This window comes from Telmatherina bonti (genome assembly GCF_933228915.1).
Source record: "Telmatherina bonti genome assembly, chromosome: 19".
NCBI classification, from domain to species: Eukaryota; Metazoa; Chordata; class Actinopteri; order Atheriniformes; family Telmatherinidae; genus Telmatherina; species Telmatherina bonti.
The window spans coordinates 21,375,076-21,389,812 of NC_136617.1; the positions used below are offsets into that span (position 1 = coordinate 21,375,076).

The 14,737-nt window shown below is 38.3% G+C and overlaps 1 protein-coding gene across 1 annotated transcript in view; it reads left to right on the top strand.

Annotated features, from left to right (window-relative positions):
• clasp2 (cytoplasmic linker associated protein 2) overlaps window positions 1–14,737 on the top strand; it is a 57,826-nt gene that overhangs the window by 12,184 nt on the left and 30,905 nt on the right. Inside the window, exons 6-7 of the mRNA XM_079258868.1 lie at window positions 1,946–2,043; window positions 5,926–5,996. Coding sequence (XP_079114994.1) covers window positions 1,946–2,043; window positions 5,926–5,996 — 169 coding nt within the window. The remainder of the gene's footprint in view (window positions 1–1,945; window positions 2,044–5,925; window positions 5,997–14,737) is intronic.

The window sequence follows — 14,737 nt, forward strand, 5'->3', positions numbered from 1 at the left end:
AAATCAACACAATTGTGTGCTTTTTACTCAACTTTTTAACAGCATCAGTCATTATTCAGGCGCTGCAGATTTAAAATTTGTAAGACACTGCTTGGCGGAGCTTTTTACAAGAACACAAATGTGGCAATCAGTCTGATTGAGCATTAAACCGACTATCCCACCAATTCCCTACCGCAAAGTCCGTGTAATGTCTGATTGAGCCCATGTCAGGATTAAAGGGGTAATTGTCTGTGAAGGTCACAGAGATCAAGTAAATGTTGTGTCCCGCTTCTCTTAGACTCATTCCAAGGACCACAATTATGAACACTTAACTGTGAAGTGACAAAAGGACATGTCTTTGAACAGTGTCCAAGCTTGTCAGTACAATGTCAAGGATTACACCATCTGTTGTTAACGGGCACTGCAATTCTTCTTTACTGCTGCCACTCTTTTTGCAGCCTGAAGCTGTGGAAAGAACTTTTTGTTCAGATTGAGAAGCAGGCAAATATGTTGGAGTCCAGAGCATGTTACACCAGTTATGCTGCAGTGAAAACAAATAATACTGTATTTCTGATGTTTCCTTGTCAGAGGTCCGAAGTTATGCAATTTATTTGCCAGTGACTTTACATTCTCTCAAGAAATTATTTAAATTATTTCTACCTCTTTTGTCTTTGTTTTCCTACTTCTCTCCATACTTTGACTCTTCTTCTCCCACATATATAACTGTTCGGTTGCATAGTTATCCATTAAAAACTACGTTACAAAGGACCAGAATCACCAGCAGAGATAAATCCAAAATTCAAACAAGTATGGCAAATGTAAAAAAAAAGTGTTTTTAAAAATGAAGTTTTCATAAGTTTGGGGGGGGGGGGGAAATGCAATATTCCCACCACATTCAGCAACTGGCTGTAAGAAGTGTGGAACAATTGTCAGAATATTATGAAACTTAGACAGTGTGAAGAAAAGAAAAATCCTGAAAAACAAGAGAGAAGTGGAGAAGCTTTGCAGATTTCTTTCACTTGGATGAAATGTAAACATTCTTACATGCATGTGAGATTTAAAGTATAGCAACATTTGGTCAGTGCGGGCAACAAGACTTTCACTATTTATTCATAAAAAAATTGTTTCAGCTCCCATGAAGTCAAAAAAAAAAATTTAAAAGCCCACCCCAAACAAGCATCAGTGGGGGTTTTTTTTTCTGAGAGTTTTAGGATATTATTATTGTTAATCATCATCATCACAATAATAATAATAATAATAATAATTATAAGGTAGTATTTGTATATTTTTGTGTTTTTAAACTGAGATGCAGATGGTGTGTTTTTATTGAACGATTTTATTGCTAAGCTCTCTGTAACTTTAGTGTGTCAGCAGGCGTCTTAGTGCAGCTATGTGATTATTACTGTTATTAGGGAAGAGAGGCTCACCAAAACTTCTTTGCTGAATAATGAGCACAACTCCCAGTTGTGAACCCACACAGCTGCTCCGGGTCTGTATGTGGGTGTAATGGTGAAGGAAAGGAGAATATGGAGGATGGTTTAGCCTCCTGTGGAGTTGCAACACAAAGCTGAAATCTGCTTCTGTCTTCTACCCAATGATTAGCTACCCACATATTGTCTCAACCAATCAACATCCTCACAGGCCAGCCCACACTGGGTTACTATGAATCCTTTTGACAACATCCCACTATCCAATCACAGCAGTGTTCTCCCTGTAACTAGCAAATCAGATGTCTCCCAATGGAGACAAGATATGGACCCTTAAGGGATTATATTTTAATAAGTGTTCATGTTTACGAGTCTTGATCTGTGTAAGTGAAGACAATATCAACTATAATCTTGACAAACACACAGAGGGTTTTGCGTGGTATAGTGGATAAACCATGAGACAAATGGTGTTAACGCACTTATCTGAGTGGGTTTATATGTGAAGGAATATTAAATTGGTCAACGTCTGCTGTCTTTAGGTACGCGAGGCCTCTATAACAACATTGGTGGATATTTATCGTCACGTTGGAGAGAGGGTCCGAGCAGACCTGGGAAAGAGAGGACTTCCAGCTGCACGGTGAGCTTTTATTTCCTATACTGATGAGCTTTCACTTCATGAACCGTGATACATTTTTTGTTTTGTTTATATATTTTTTTATTTTATGTGTGTTTGTGTCATGGGTGTGTGGGTCCCATGGTTTGGCACTCAGTTTGTCCCAGGCCATGCCATGCACCACTCTGCCTTTCACACAAACAGAGGCACTTTCATCCAGAGCACAATGCTGATTGACCGAGAAAGGAGGCGGAGGGGAGAGGGGTACAAAAGCAGTGGGTGGGGATAACAGGTTTGGATGAAAAACTGGATAAATTTAGTGTATTTGGGTGATTTAAAGACATTCATTGAATGATTTTGTTGTTCTCTGGTTGTCGTGGTTACATGCACAGAGTTTAGTGTTATTCTCAGCACACAGTGACCCCCCCACTCCTCCTGTTTCTCTCTTTCTCCCATGTGAAAGATTTGAGCCACAGCTAGCGTTGAATGCTGACTGCTCAGCATGAGTCGTACGTCTGTGAATGCTGGCTGTGGATATGTGTCATGTGTTGTGCATATTAAGCCAGTCTGTCTCTTGTGTAAACACACACGGTCTGTGTATGTGGGGTTTATGCATACTGGTATGTCAGTTTGACTTTGGTATTATGTGGAAAGATCACAGATGCTGTGATTTAAATCTAAGGTCTGTACTCCATCCTCTGCTTGGGCTGTGTAGGGTTGTAACATTCTCTACAACACACAGTTTAGCATTGCTTGTGGTATGCTTTGTCTACTGATGACTACAGTATAAAATTATTTACATACTTTTCTTTCATACAGTATTTTAGATTGCTCACACAGATATTTGCCTAGGAAACATTTATCATTGAGGTCAAAGCCGCCTGAGTCTAAACTTTGACTTAATATTAGCACTATACACATGTAAACATAGCACGTAAAGCAGTAGTTTAGTGGAAATAAAGGTTTGGTGGCTTGGGTCACAAACTGCCAGACAAAAGCTTTTAACCTAGTTGAAAGTATGATGTGAATCAATATGCCATTACTCTTTTGGGATAGTTGTGTTACAGAGAAACAAATGCTTTCGTTATGCTTCCATATTCATCTTGATTTGCTTATACTGAGTGTTGTATCACTGTATGCTTTGAAATGATGTTTCAGCTTTGCAGAATCAGCCAGATCACAAAGGCAGCTATGTTTAGAGCAGCTTCTTTCTGTGTCAGCTCTCTCTTCCAAACATGTTGGTTCAGCTTGTTGACTACATCTGCTTGTCAGCTCAGTGGCCTGTTAACTTTGACCATCCTTATTGACTTTTATAAAATAAAACAAAGTGTGATTAGTAAGAAAGGCACAACAGCTATACCTGGATTACACAGTGTGAAAAAGCTGTTTGCTAATGAGATGCAGCTCAACTTATCTATTATTGACTGCAGTTACATGCTCTGCAGCTTGGGTGCCCAAGACCAGGCATCAAGTTGTACAATCCTGCAACTTTTACGTGCAACCATTCTACAGCAGACCTAAATCATATGAAGTGTATTGCTGGCTTCTTACAAGGCCTGTGTCTGAGAAGGGATACATCTACAAGTTACAGGATTGTTGAACTCAAAGACCAGACTCGGGCACCCCCGCTCAACATTGGGGTATAGCTTGATCCGGGCATTTATTCATGTTGCCACCTTTTTACAATAAATATAAAACAATACTGAAGACATTGTACTCCTGTAATTGTCTTTAGAGCATCATTATATCTGTTAAGTCTAATCAGATTTCTTTATGTTGTATTTTTCTTTAAGTTTACTTTAATTTCCTTCCATTAACTTCTTGTTCTGCGACTCTCCTCCATGTGTTTTTGTGCGTTCTTTATACTCTTCAGCTTCTTTGCTTGCAGAGACATCATCTCCTAGATTGTTTCTTTCTCCACAACCTTCTTTGGTGTTTCAGAAATGTGAGCTTTGCTACCATTAGCAAGCTGTACCTGTTTCCATCTCTCAATGTGGACGTTATAGTTGGATTTTGCGAGGAAAAAAGTTTACTTTAGGCATGTGCTTTTTAGCAGTAATTTCTGACATGTTTAGTTGTAAGAAGATACAAACAAAATGAAACAGTAGTTAAGTGTGCACATGCATAGGTTATTTAATTTCTAGCTGCATTATGTTGGTTTGTTAGGCAGGTTTGAGTGCTTTAGTGTTATTTAATATCTACATTAATGTAGTTATTTAACAGATGTTCTATTAGGAATGGTACATGTCTTGATTACTAATTACACCAAAAATAAAACATTTTTAACTGATTTTCTCATTTGTTTTTATGTAAGTACTTCACTGTAATTGACAGTGCAATTGGTATGTTAAATCTGCAAACATTAACCAAGTGAGATTACCCACACATCCTAAAAGTAGGTCAAACAGTGGTGGGAATTCAGTGGACCAGCCTTGTGCGTATTTCTTAAGTGACTGTTTCTATGACCTCAATGCAGGAAACTAAAATCGGTATCCTTAATAGTAGCTATGTAAAGAAGGAAGGTGTTTCTAAGTTTGCATGAACAGAAGATCTAAGGAGGAGGGGAGCAGCCTTGTTTTCTGTGTGTCGCTTGCTACACAGCCCCTCCCCCTCTGATGAGATGCGTGTGTCTGGGTATGGAAGGGAGGTTATGTAAAGGGTAACCGAATCTCTTTGCTGCCTGTCACACAAAACTGCCCACATGTCTGTTGCTCTCTCGCTCTCTCTCTCCCTGTCAAGCAGACATACATACATACACAAAATGAGCTTTAACTATGTTTTGCTGTGGAGATTTCTCTGTGTTGGCTGAGGATACGGGATGTACATGTGACAGTAGGTGATTGTTCGTTGCATGTCTGTAGCGTGCTTTGGTTTCTCGCTGTTTGGCTCCCTCTCCCTCCCTCTCTCTTATGCCCTCCCTCTCTCCTTCCGTCTCCTTTCCTCCCTCCCTCTCAGAGCCATTGCACCATGTTGGATACAAAGAGCTGAAGGGATCTGAGGACCAGAGTATGTCACTAGCATAGGGGCTAAAGCAATGTCACGCAGCAACACAGCTACCTATTAATTAATCCGCTGGAAAATACTGAGTCAAATAAGTACGGAGGACAAAATGACGGGATAACGCTGAACTAAATAGGCAAACAAGATGCTAAGGAAAGGAAGGGAGCCACGTGAAAGCGCTGCATGGCCAAGCAGTCAATTGCAGTGCTAATCATCACTTATCAGGATCTGCTTAGCTATCTGGTGGTTGTGGACCGGCAACTAAACACCGAGAGACAGAAAGACAGGTAGAGGATGTTTGAAAGCTGATTCTTGTGTTGCTCACATTCATGACTAACCTCCTGAACCGGGGCATTAATGCACGCTATTGGACATGTCATCCTGTCTTTGTTGTGTTTTTGTCATCCCAGTCACTGCTTAAGAGATCTTTTGAAGGTTTGAATTGTGTGGAATTAAATTAACTTGCCTGTTTTGTAGATCTTGATAGATCACTGCTACCTGTGCATTGCATGGCTGGGCATATGTGGCTTTTGATGGCTTGTATGTTTCTGATGCTGAGCAGGTTGTTTGGAGGACTTTTTTGCTGCTGCAGCTTCTTGTGTGTGACTGGCATAACGGACACACCCACTCATCGACAGACTGGCTGGCAGGCTGTCCACATGTTGCTGATTATATTTTCTCTTCTTATTCACCTTGTTTTGCTCATAGGTCAAGAGCTGTGGGTTGTTTTGTTTGTTTGTATATCATTTTTTAATTTTTTTCTCTGTGTGTGTGTGTGTGTTCCTGAAGGTGTCTTAAGTGCAGTTTTCTTCACACAAATTCATGTAGATTGTTGTAATTTATTTGTATCTTTAACATTGTTTTCCCTTTTCCAGTCTGACATTGTTTTGTCTCTTCTCGTTCCAGGTTACAGACAATATTTTCTCGTTTTGATGAAGCCCTGAATTCAGGCAACATGGCTCTCAGCCCGAGTCACGGTCAGTGCCCTTTCCTCATTTTCTTTTTTATGAAGGTGGGATTTTTGTCAGGTTGTTGGTCTGTTTTATAAGTGAGTGATATTTTTTGCTTTTTGTGATTGCTGTGTGTGTGTGTGTGTGTGTGTGTGTGGGGGGGGGAGGAAGGGGAGGGGAGGTCCCTATGGATATCCAAATCGGCATATGCTCCTGTGGTTTTGTCTGTTTGTTGCTATGAGCCCCTGTAAGAGGCCTAACAGGATTAATGGTTTAGTGTGTGTGTGTGTTTTCTGACAGCACCAGAGCTGACCTGAGGGATACTTTTGCTGTTAAGGTTTTTGTTGAGAGCTTTGGTCTGCAGTGAATTCTCAGCCAACTTTTCCAGTTACATTTAACCATAAAAAGTTAGGATTTTCTTCACAACAAACTGTTCCACTGATGCAGTGACATTGAAGTTTTCTTTTATTTATAATTTGATTTTATGATTTATTAATTCTTTTTATTCTTTGTAATAATAAAAAATAATGGATTATATTTATATAGCGCTTTTTAGGACACCTAAAGCGCTTTACTTTTGCCACTTTTTATGATATTTTATGTTTCTTAGTCAGTGTATAAAATTCACAGATTCCATCATTTGTCATTCAGCCACGTCCTGTTTCATTGTGACTGCAACCACTGACACAAAGTCAACTCTATTAAAAATAATTCCAGTTAGAGAGAGACTTGTAAATGTAAAGAGCAGCATCAGTTTGGACTTTGGCATTAGGATATACCAAGACTGCACTCCAGGTTTCCAGCAGAATATCATGTTACATGAAAGGTTGCGGTATCTCTGCACTTGAGTGTAAGTTTATTTATTAACTTAATGATTTGAAAATGCTGTTGACGTTGTGGTGTATATACATTTTTATCTCAGAGATTACGCTTGCTCTTGGTTTATTTAAGGTTTCTGTGCTAGCGTCAGATGCTGTCATTGGATGTTTGTACCTTTAGGCTGCCCTGTCAGTATCTCTCCGTTGTTAGAAAAGACATTGGGAACAGCAGTTAACTTAGCCTGTGCGGTTCTTGGTGACTACAAAGAGAGTTTTTTTGTTTGCCCATTTTTAAATAATATATGCTTCAGATCATGTACAAAAGTTTAAGTTCACTAAAGTCTTGGTCTTTGCTTTGGGTTTAATGGTTTTGGTTTTATTATTTTAAAACTACCTTTACTGGCATTCAGTATTTGCATTGATGTACTTAGCTGGATGCTTTTTGTAGTTGTTTTATAAATGATCTAAACAACCTGATTTGCACTCAACACATGTTTAATGTCTGAGAAAAGATTAAGTGGGAGTGGCTGCAGATGCTTACGGTGGTGGTCTTTGTTTTTGTGGCTCATCTTGGCTACTGCCATAAGTGTACTTGAGCTTCTTTCAATGCGACAGCAGCTTTGTCAGGCCACAAGTAGCCATCCAGTGTTGTAAAGTTTTCACGCTGCTTTATTCTGGATGATGAGCTGAAGGGTTACGATGAATGATACATTTTATTCCAGATGATTTGTCATCGTCTTAAGTATTTGCTTGAGAATATTTGTTAGTTTTTCCTTTAATCATGGAAGTTGTCCTTTATCAGGAACTAAATCAAGCAGATGTTTCCAGTTATTTATTTTTTTTTCTCTAACACTTATCAACCTCTGAGGTTTGGACACAAACTCTAATCATCTGCTTAAGCATGCAGAGGCACAAAAAGGTTCTTACATCTTCCTGCCCTACATTACTGTTAGGCCACCTCTTGGAGATAGCTTTTTTGAGGCAGATGTGGGTGAGGATAGAGGAGAAAAGGAAAGAGGGAGGCAGGCAAAGGACTGAGGGAGGAAGCTGACACAGATCTCTGGCGGTAGCCAAGTCACAGTGCTGTGCCTATCACTGCCTTTCCCTGATTCATCGTGACAGAAACAGAGAGAGAGATTGAGCAAACAAGGGTGAAAAGGAGGTAGAGGAGAAACAGAGAACAAGAGATCAGAGGGACAGAAGCAAATCCAGTCAAAGGAAAGTAGGATATTGGACCTTAACATTAGTTAACATTAACTATGGCAGTTGGGGATGATGGCGATGGTAAGTGTGTGTGTGTGTGTGTGTGTGTGTGTGTGTGTGTTTAATCTTATCTGCTTGTGGATTTTGGCACACAGACAAAATCTTGTCAACATATGGTTTTAGACTGGAAATCAGCTTAAACTCTGATCACTTTCTCTCTGGATGCTGCAGCTCACAAAGACTATATTGACATGTGTGGAAGGGAAACTGGTATGTCCTGATTATATTATATTGTGTTGGATTTGTGCAAGCCTTTTTTTTTTTTCCTGTTTTCTTCATATAAGTCATGTGAAGGATATTGCAGCAAGATTGAATTGTTATAACTTGTTGCCCGAGGCCTGACTTGAGTCCTGGAGAACTGGCACGCTTTTACTGCACAAGACCCACACTAAAAGCACTTTGTGTGCCTTGAAAAACGCTATATAAATCTAATCTATTATTATTATTATTATTATTATTATTATTATTATTAAGATGCTTCCCAAGTCAAAAGGAAGCTTCAGGAGTCATTTCCATCATCCTTGCTCAGACTAGTAAAATGTATTTTTCCAGCTAACTTAACTCGGATGACTTTGTTCTAAAGTCTCAGACTTTGGTCCTTATTTGAATCTCAGTTAGTTTTTTTATCTTCTAGTTCAATTATATTAAACACGTGTTGTTTTTTGCTAGCTTGTAGCTTTTTGGAAGTTTGATTGGGGTTTAGTAGAAGACTTGACAAATTGACCACCATTTGCTCAGTTACTCATGGGTCCATGTTTGCAGACCGATACTGGTTATTTATCAGCATTACAGTGACACAGTTCAGTTCATACTCTTTAAAAATAGATAAAAACCATTTTAACAGTTTTTATAGTCTCAAAACTTGGAATTAGTCAACTTTGCGACAAACTAAAAACTGTAATCTCTTAACTATCACAGGCCAAAATTGAATTAATTTTCTCTTTGATTTGAGTTGATCATCTATTAGCATTGTTTCTGAATGTGAGTAGACACTGAAGGAGCATGTTTGCAGTTTGTGTGTGAGAAAGTAAAATATGTCTGTGCCTCTGGCACTGTACTCTGCTCCCATTTAACATCTTTTAGCTCTGTTTTGAAAATGCAAGAATAACAAAAACACACACACACACAGCATGGAAACAGAGAAATTCATGGCCCTACTTGCTGACCATCGGTAGGAGCTTTCGTTGCTTGTAATTCAGTGTTGACGGGGGTTGACACACGCACACACACACACACACACACACACGCAGTTCTTCAGCCATGCTCATTCTGCTTCAGTGCATCACCGACTCGGCAAAAGGTGCTGCGACCCTCTTTCCAGGTTAGACGGGTTGCCATAGCAAAGCTTTCTTGTGAATATTATGGGTTATGCCTCTCATTGATTTAGAACTGGGACTTAAATTATACCTGTGTGTGTGTGTGTGTCTGTGTCTCTTTGTGTGTGCGTGTCGGTCGTCATTTAATGAGGTCGCTTTCTTTGAGCTGAGTTTGAAATGGAGCAGTCTGTCTGCTCGTAGAGATAGGTACCATATCTACTATGTTCAAAGGAAAAGACAGGAATGCAATAGGGCTGGGCGATATGACCAAAATCTCATATCAACATATAGCTCAGTTTATATCCCCATAACAATATACATAACAATATAAAATTGTTTGTGTAATTTTGTGTCAGTCATCAGTTATGTGTCAGATGTGCTTGACAACGCCAGCAGTGATTTACTTCCATCCGCGGGAACTATGGCCGGACGATGTTTCACGGGGAAAAACTTTTTGCAGTGTTTGTGTCTGGAGTTTATTATGAGCGCTTTTGCCTCCACTTGAAGCTGCTTTTGCGGCTTTTGCTAGTTGATTCTATCCTTTATTCTGTATTCTTTCTCCTGATTCTAGCGCAGGTGATAAAATGACTTACCGGTAGTTGTGTCGGAGTCCGTTGTTGGGACTGTGATCTTGTCTTGTCGGTTCCATGTCGGTCTTTTTGTATCCAAACTGCATCCATGCGACAGAGATTTCCCTTCTTTTATGAACAAGCTCATCAGTTTTGGTTGACTGGTCATCTTTTAGGGAATTATCCTGCTCTGAAACATGTCTGCAACCACACTTCTCCATGTCTGTTTATGTATTGCAGCGTGCATACCGTATCAAATACTGCAATAAAGCATCTTATTGTGGCATAAACGATAGAGCCTCATATGAAACGATAGCCCTTCCTCAGACATTATGAGTCTGAGGAAGGGCTGTGACCTGAAACATCACTCGCTTGTTTTTTTGTTAATAAAATATCGGGAGCTAATTCTAGTGTGCACACCTACTTTTCTCTTTTTGCTTGTTTTTACTGACACATACCTCAATTAGTTTGAGAGGAAATAGTACAGTAGTTTTTGTCCCAGTCTCCAAAGTGCTACTTACATTCTTGTTTTCAGTCATTTTTTTGTATAAAAGCACTGTACACCATCTGTTTTCAATGTAATTTCTTTCATGGAATTTTGTACAGTGTTACATGGCCGTAAACAAGAATATGTGACATTGCTTGTACTCCTGCAGCTTACAGAAGATCAGTACAAATACAGGCTTTCAGCACAGTAACTTTAATTCCTCTGAAGTAATGTTTATGATGAGATTCAAAGATGTAATACTTTGGGTGATGTTTTTTTGTTTGTTTGTTTTTTTTATAAATTCTCCAGAAGAAAAGATGCGCCATTGTTTTGCAGAAGGATCACTCACCAGGCTCTTTTTCTTTCTATTACTTTATTTATACTTAAATTATTTTGAACATTTTTACTATATTTATAATAGTTTGAACCTACCAGCTGACTTTCAGCCAATGATGATGTGATCAACCAGAACAGTGCAATGGTGTGTGTACATTGATGCGTTTTGGGCTTACACATTCATGTTTTTGAATAGCTGTACAAGTAGCTATTCTTGTTTGAAATGTTCCTCTTCAATTATTATAGTTTTATTCAAGGCACTGAAATGACCATTTCAATGCAGTGCCTTCAATAAGGTATTTATTTAAAAAAAAGTATAAATTAGCATTTGAAAATAAGATAATGCTAATGGTTTAAATATTACTGAATTAGTGAAGGTTTAAATGAGTCATTTTATATATAATGCAACCCAACTGCATCCATAAACTCCTCTCTCTCTTGTCCTTTTATCAGCTGTATCCATCTTTTGAGGTATTTTTTTCCCCTGAATGTTTAAACAATTGTAATCGTAAGATGAGAACAGAACCAGTGCTGCCATCAAGTGGTCTAAACATATAAAAATCTCTAAGTGTTTTCTGCGTTGACATTTTAACAAGACTATGATGACCTTTGTTCCATAGCTTTACTTCGGTTCCTTGTTCAATAGGATCAGGATGGTGATATGAGTTTTACTTCACTTCCTTCGTGTTTGTAATTTCTATAATATTTTTAGGAATGCTATCGAATTTCTGTGTTTCAGCCAGCTGTCTGTTGTCATTCCTGTGCTTGAATCTTTCTTGTAGGGACAGGAAAGGGAATCTTGGCCTGGAGTTTCCATAGTAACACATCCTGGTATTTTGTGGAGTTAATATCCCTGGTCATTTGTGTAAATAAGGGTCTCTGTTTGTGTCTCCTTGCACATGCTCGCTCGATATTTATATTTTGCACAATACTTTCCAATGGGGTCTTATAATTTTTCTGATATTAAATAATCAATATTAAATAATCTACATTAATCTCAAATTAATTCCAGATGTCATTCTGGTTTACAAACAAAGATGAAATGAGTCAAACAGTAAATACAGCCGTCACTTAACCAAACTGATGATAGTAATATGTGCCACTTAAAATACAAGGTATCTTTTTTTTCCCTTTTTGCTCTTCTGTTCATTTGCGAAGCTGAAGCTGGGCTGCACACATTGCCATGGCAACAGCATGTGTGCAGTCTGTTTTCTGCAAGAGATTCTCTCCCTCCCCTCCCTCTTTCCTCTGCCCTTCACCCAGAGACATGTACTCCCATGGGGTCTGACTAGACAAAAGCAGGAGATGCTAATCATGCTAACAGTGATGCTAATCAATGCTGAGACCTTTGATGCATGACCGAGTATCACCAAGTTTCCCATGGGTTTTGTTATGATATGATAGAGTTCACTCTTAATAAATCTAATACTGTTATTTCATTCAGTTATTTGCATCTTTCTAAAGAGATTTAGCTATAAATTTACTCACTCTTCCTAATTTAGCGTCACCATTTAAAAAAAACAAAACTGTCAAAAAATAATAAATATTTTGCTGTCTGTTCCACGAAAAAGTCTTCTGGATTTTTTGACTCCTCAGCCACCTCATTGGTGAGTCTGTCTTGTCTAGAATCCCTGTACACTAAACAGGGACAGAGGCTATCTTATGAGTTTTAAATAATGACTCCCATCCTGTCTGAGGTGAATTTCAGCTTCTTCCCTCTGGATGGAGGTTGTCTGTCCCAAGGTTCAGGGCAAAGCATTCGTTCAAAAAAACATCTGGGCTAATTGAGAAGTAATAATGACATTTGCACTTTTTATTTATTCTTTTTATTTATCGTATTCTTTCGCTCTGTATTGTTGTGACATCTTTGTTCTTATCTTGGTTTTTATCCTGGAGATTGCTGTTATTTCCAAAAGGTTTTCCTTGCTGCTGTATTGGGGGATGGAGGAGGACTGAGAACTTTTTTTGTCTTGTTTGATTTGACTTTTCTACCTGTCTTACAGGATAAATGTGTGTCTTTTGTTATGTAATGCTAAATACTGTCATTGTTTCTGTAAAAAAAATCTATCTGATATATTAAAGTAACATTGAACCTCCTATTATTAAGCAACTTATAATATAGCATTGAAGCGTAATGTATTATTTGCTGGATGCAAATGTTTGAGCCGATTTAATAAAATAAATAAATTTAAAAAAAAAAACATGTTAATTTTATTTTTCACTAAGAAAATAAGTTAAACACTAACATTTATTTGTTTTACTTCTATATTTTGTTCAGTATTCATTCTTATACATTCTGAAATTTGAATGTTTTTTTTATTTAGACTGATGCTTTTTACATTGTTAAACTATGTTATGTGGGGGGGTTACCTCTAGATTTGGTTTACAGATCAGATGACTCAAATGAGTTATTTTGAATATGTGTGAGAATCCAATAAATATTCATGTTGTGCCTGCTGCAGACAACTTCTGGGCTGGGTGAGATTTAAGCTTGTCTAAACTGACTTTACACAATGTTAAATCCTAAAATATTGAAATAAGTGTCTGAGAATCAGATCAGATGCTGTTACAAACAGTTATTGTGTGGACAAATGGTTATGCATATGGATGGAAACAAAATGGCTTTTATTGGGGTACAAATCTACAACTTTGTTAGCTGCTGGTTGGTGAATATTTGCTTAAAACCACACATCTTTGATCTTTGATCTTTGATCTTGGATGGGATGACACCCAGCACAGATGGTCTTGGCTTCCATGTGCAAATGGAAAATTTCAGAAGTTAAACTATGCAGATTTTCACTGAAAACCAAGTGGTATGGTGACACTACACATCTTTACAGACTGATTTACTCTACATGAGGAAATTCAGTCCTGCTTTAATCTTTACACATTTAACAGTAAGTAAGGAATGATGGGCTTCTACATTTCTGACCATGAGGGTGTGAAACACCAGATCTATGAGCATTCAATAAGATGCTTCAAGTAAGATAAAGGACACTGGAGTTAAACGAACGTATCGCCTCACTTTAGATTTTAGATTTGGGACAATTAAGACGTCAATTCATTATATTTTAGATCATGATTTAATACAGAAAGTTTCTTATTGGTTATTTTTTTTCCTCTTTATTTGATTTTTCATCTTGTTAAAAGAAAATTTACTGTCAATAGATGCCGACTGGAGTGCTGCCAGTCTAGTATCTTGACATAGACAGTAAGTGGTAATGCACCAAAGCACATAAAAAGCTCACATACACAAACCTGTGAAAATAATGTTTGTAGAGGGCAATGTTGTTTGGTTCCGTCTGGCTTCTGGGTAAATAAAGATTATTTTAAATGAATGCAGAATGATACTGAATTTAAAATACTTTAAAGAATGGATGACAAACCTACACATTTGGCTTGATATTTTATCTTTGTTCCTCTGGCACTTCTTTTAAAAGCAATAAATAAAAGTAAAGTTACCTCTCTGTTTTGTTAGCTAAATTTTAGCAAACAAAAAAGTAAATCACTACCGTGAAATCTAGTGAGACACTCCCAACCCCCACCCCATCAGTCATCACCTTTCCTTTGATCAGTGCTCCATCGCTCTTTGTTCATTTGTGCATGTTGAGGGGGCAAAAAATATAGTGTTTTTCTCCGATGGATAAATGTTGTGGCATAAAAATTATGTTAAAAGGTTGTTGATGAATGCACACATGTGGGGGAGGGAGAGGGTGAGGGAGCATGTGTGTTGGCAGTAGTAATGAGTTCAGGTTAGCTGGTCATGAAGGGACATGGAGAAATCCTCTTATTATTCCTGGGGTGTCTGTATGTGTGTATCTCCCTTTCTTCCATCACACATACACCCTGAGAAGCCTGCCTCCGCACTGGCTGCAACACCATGATGTCACCTCTCGTCCGATTGGCTGTGAGGCTGCTGAGAGAAGGAGGAGAGAGGCTGGGAGAGGGAGAGGGAGGGATGGAAGATAGAGAAGAGAGA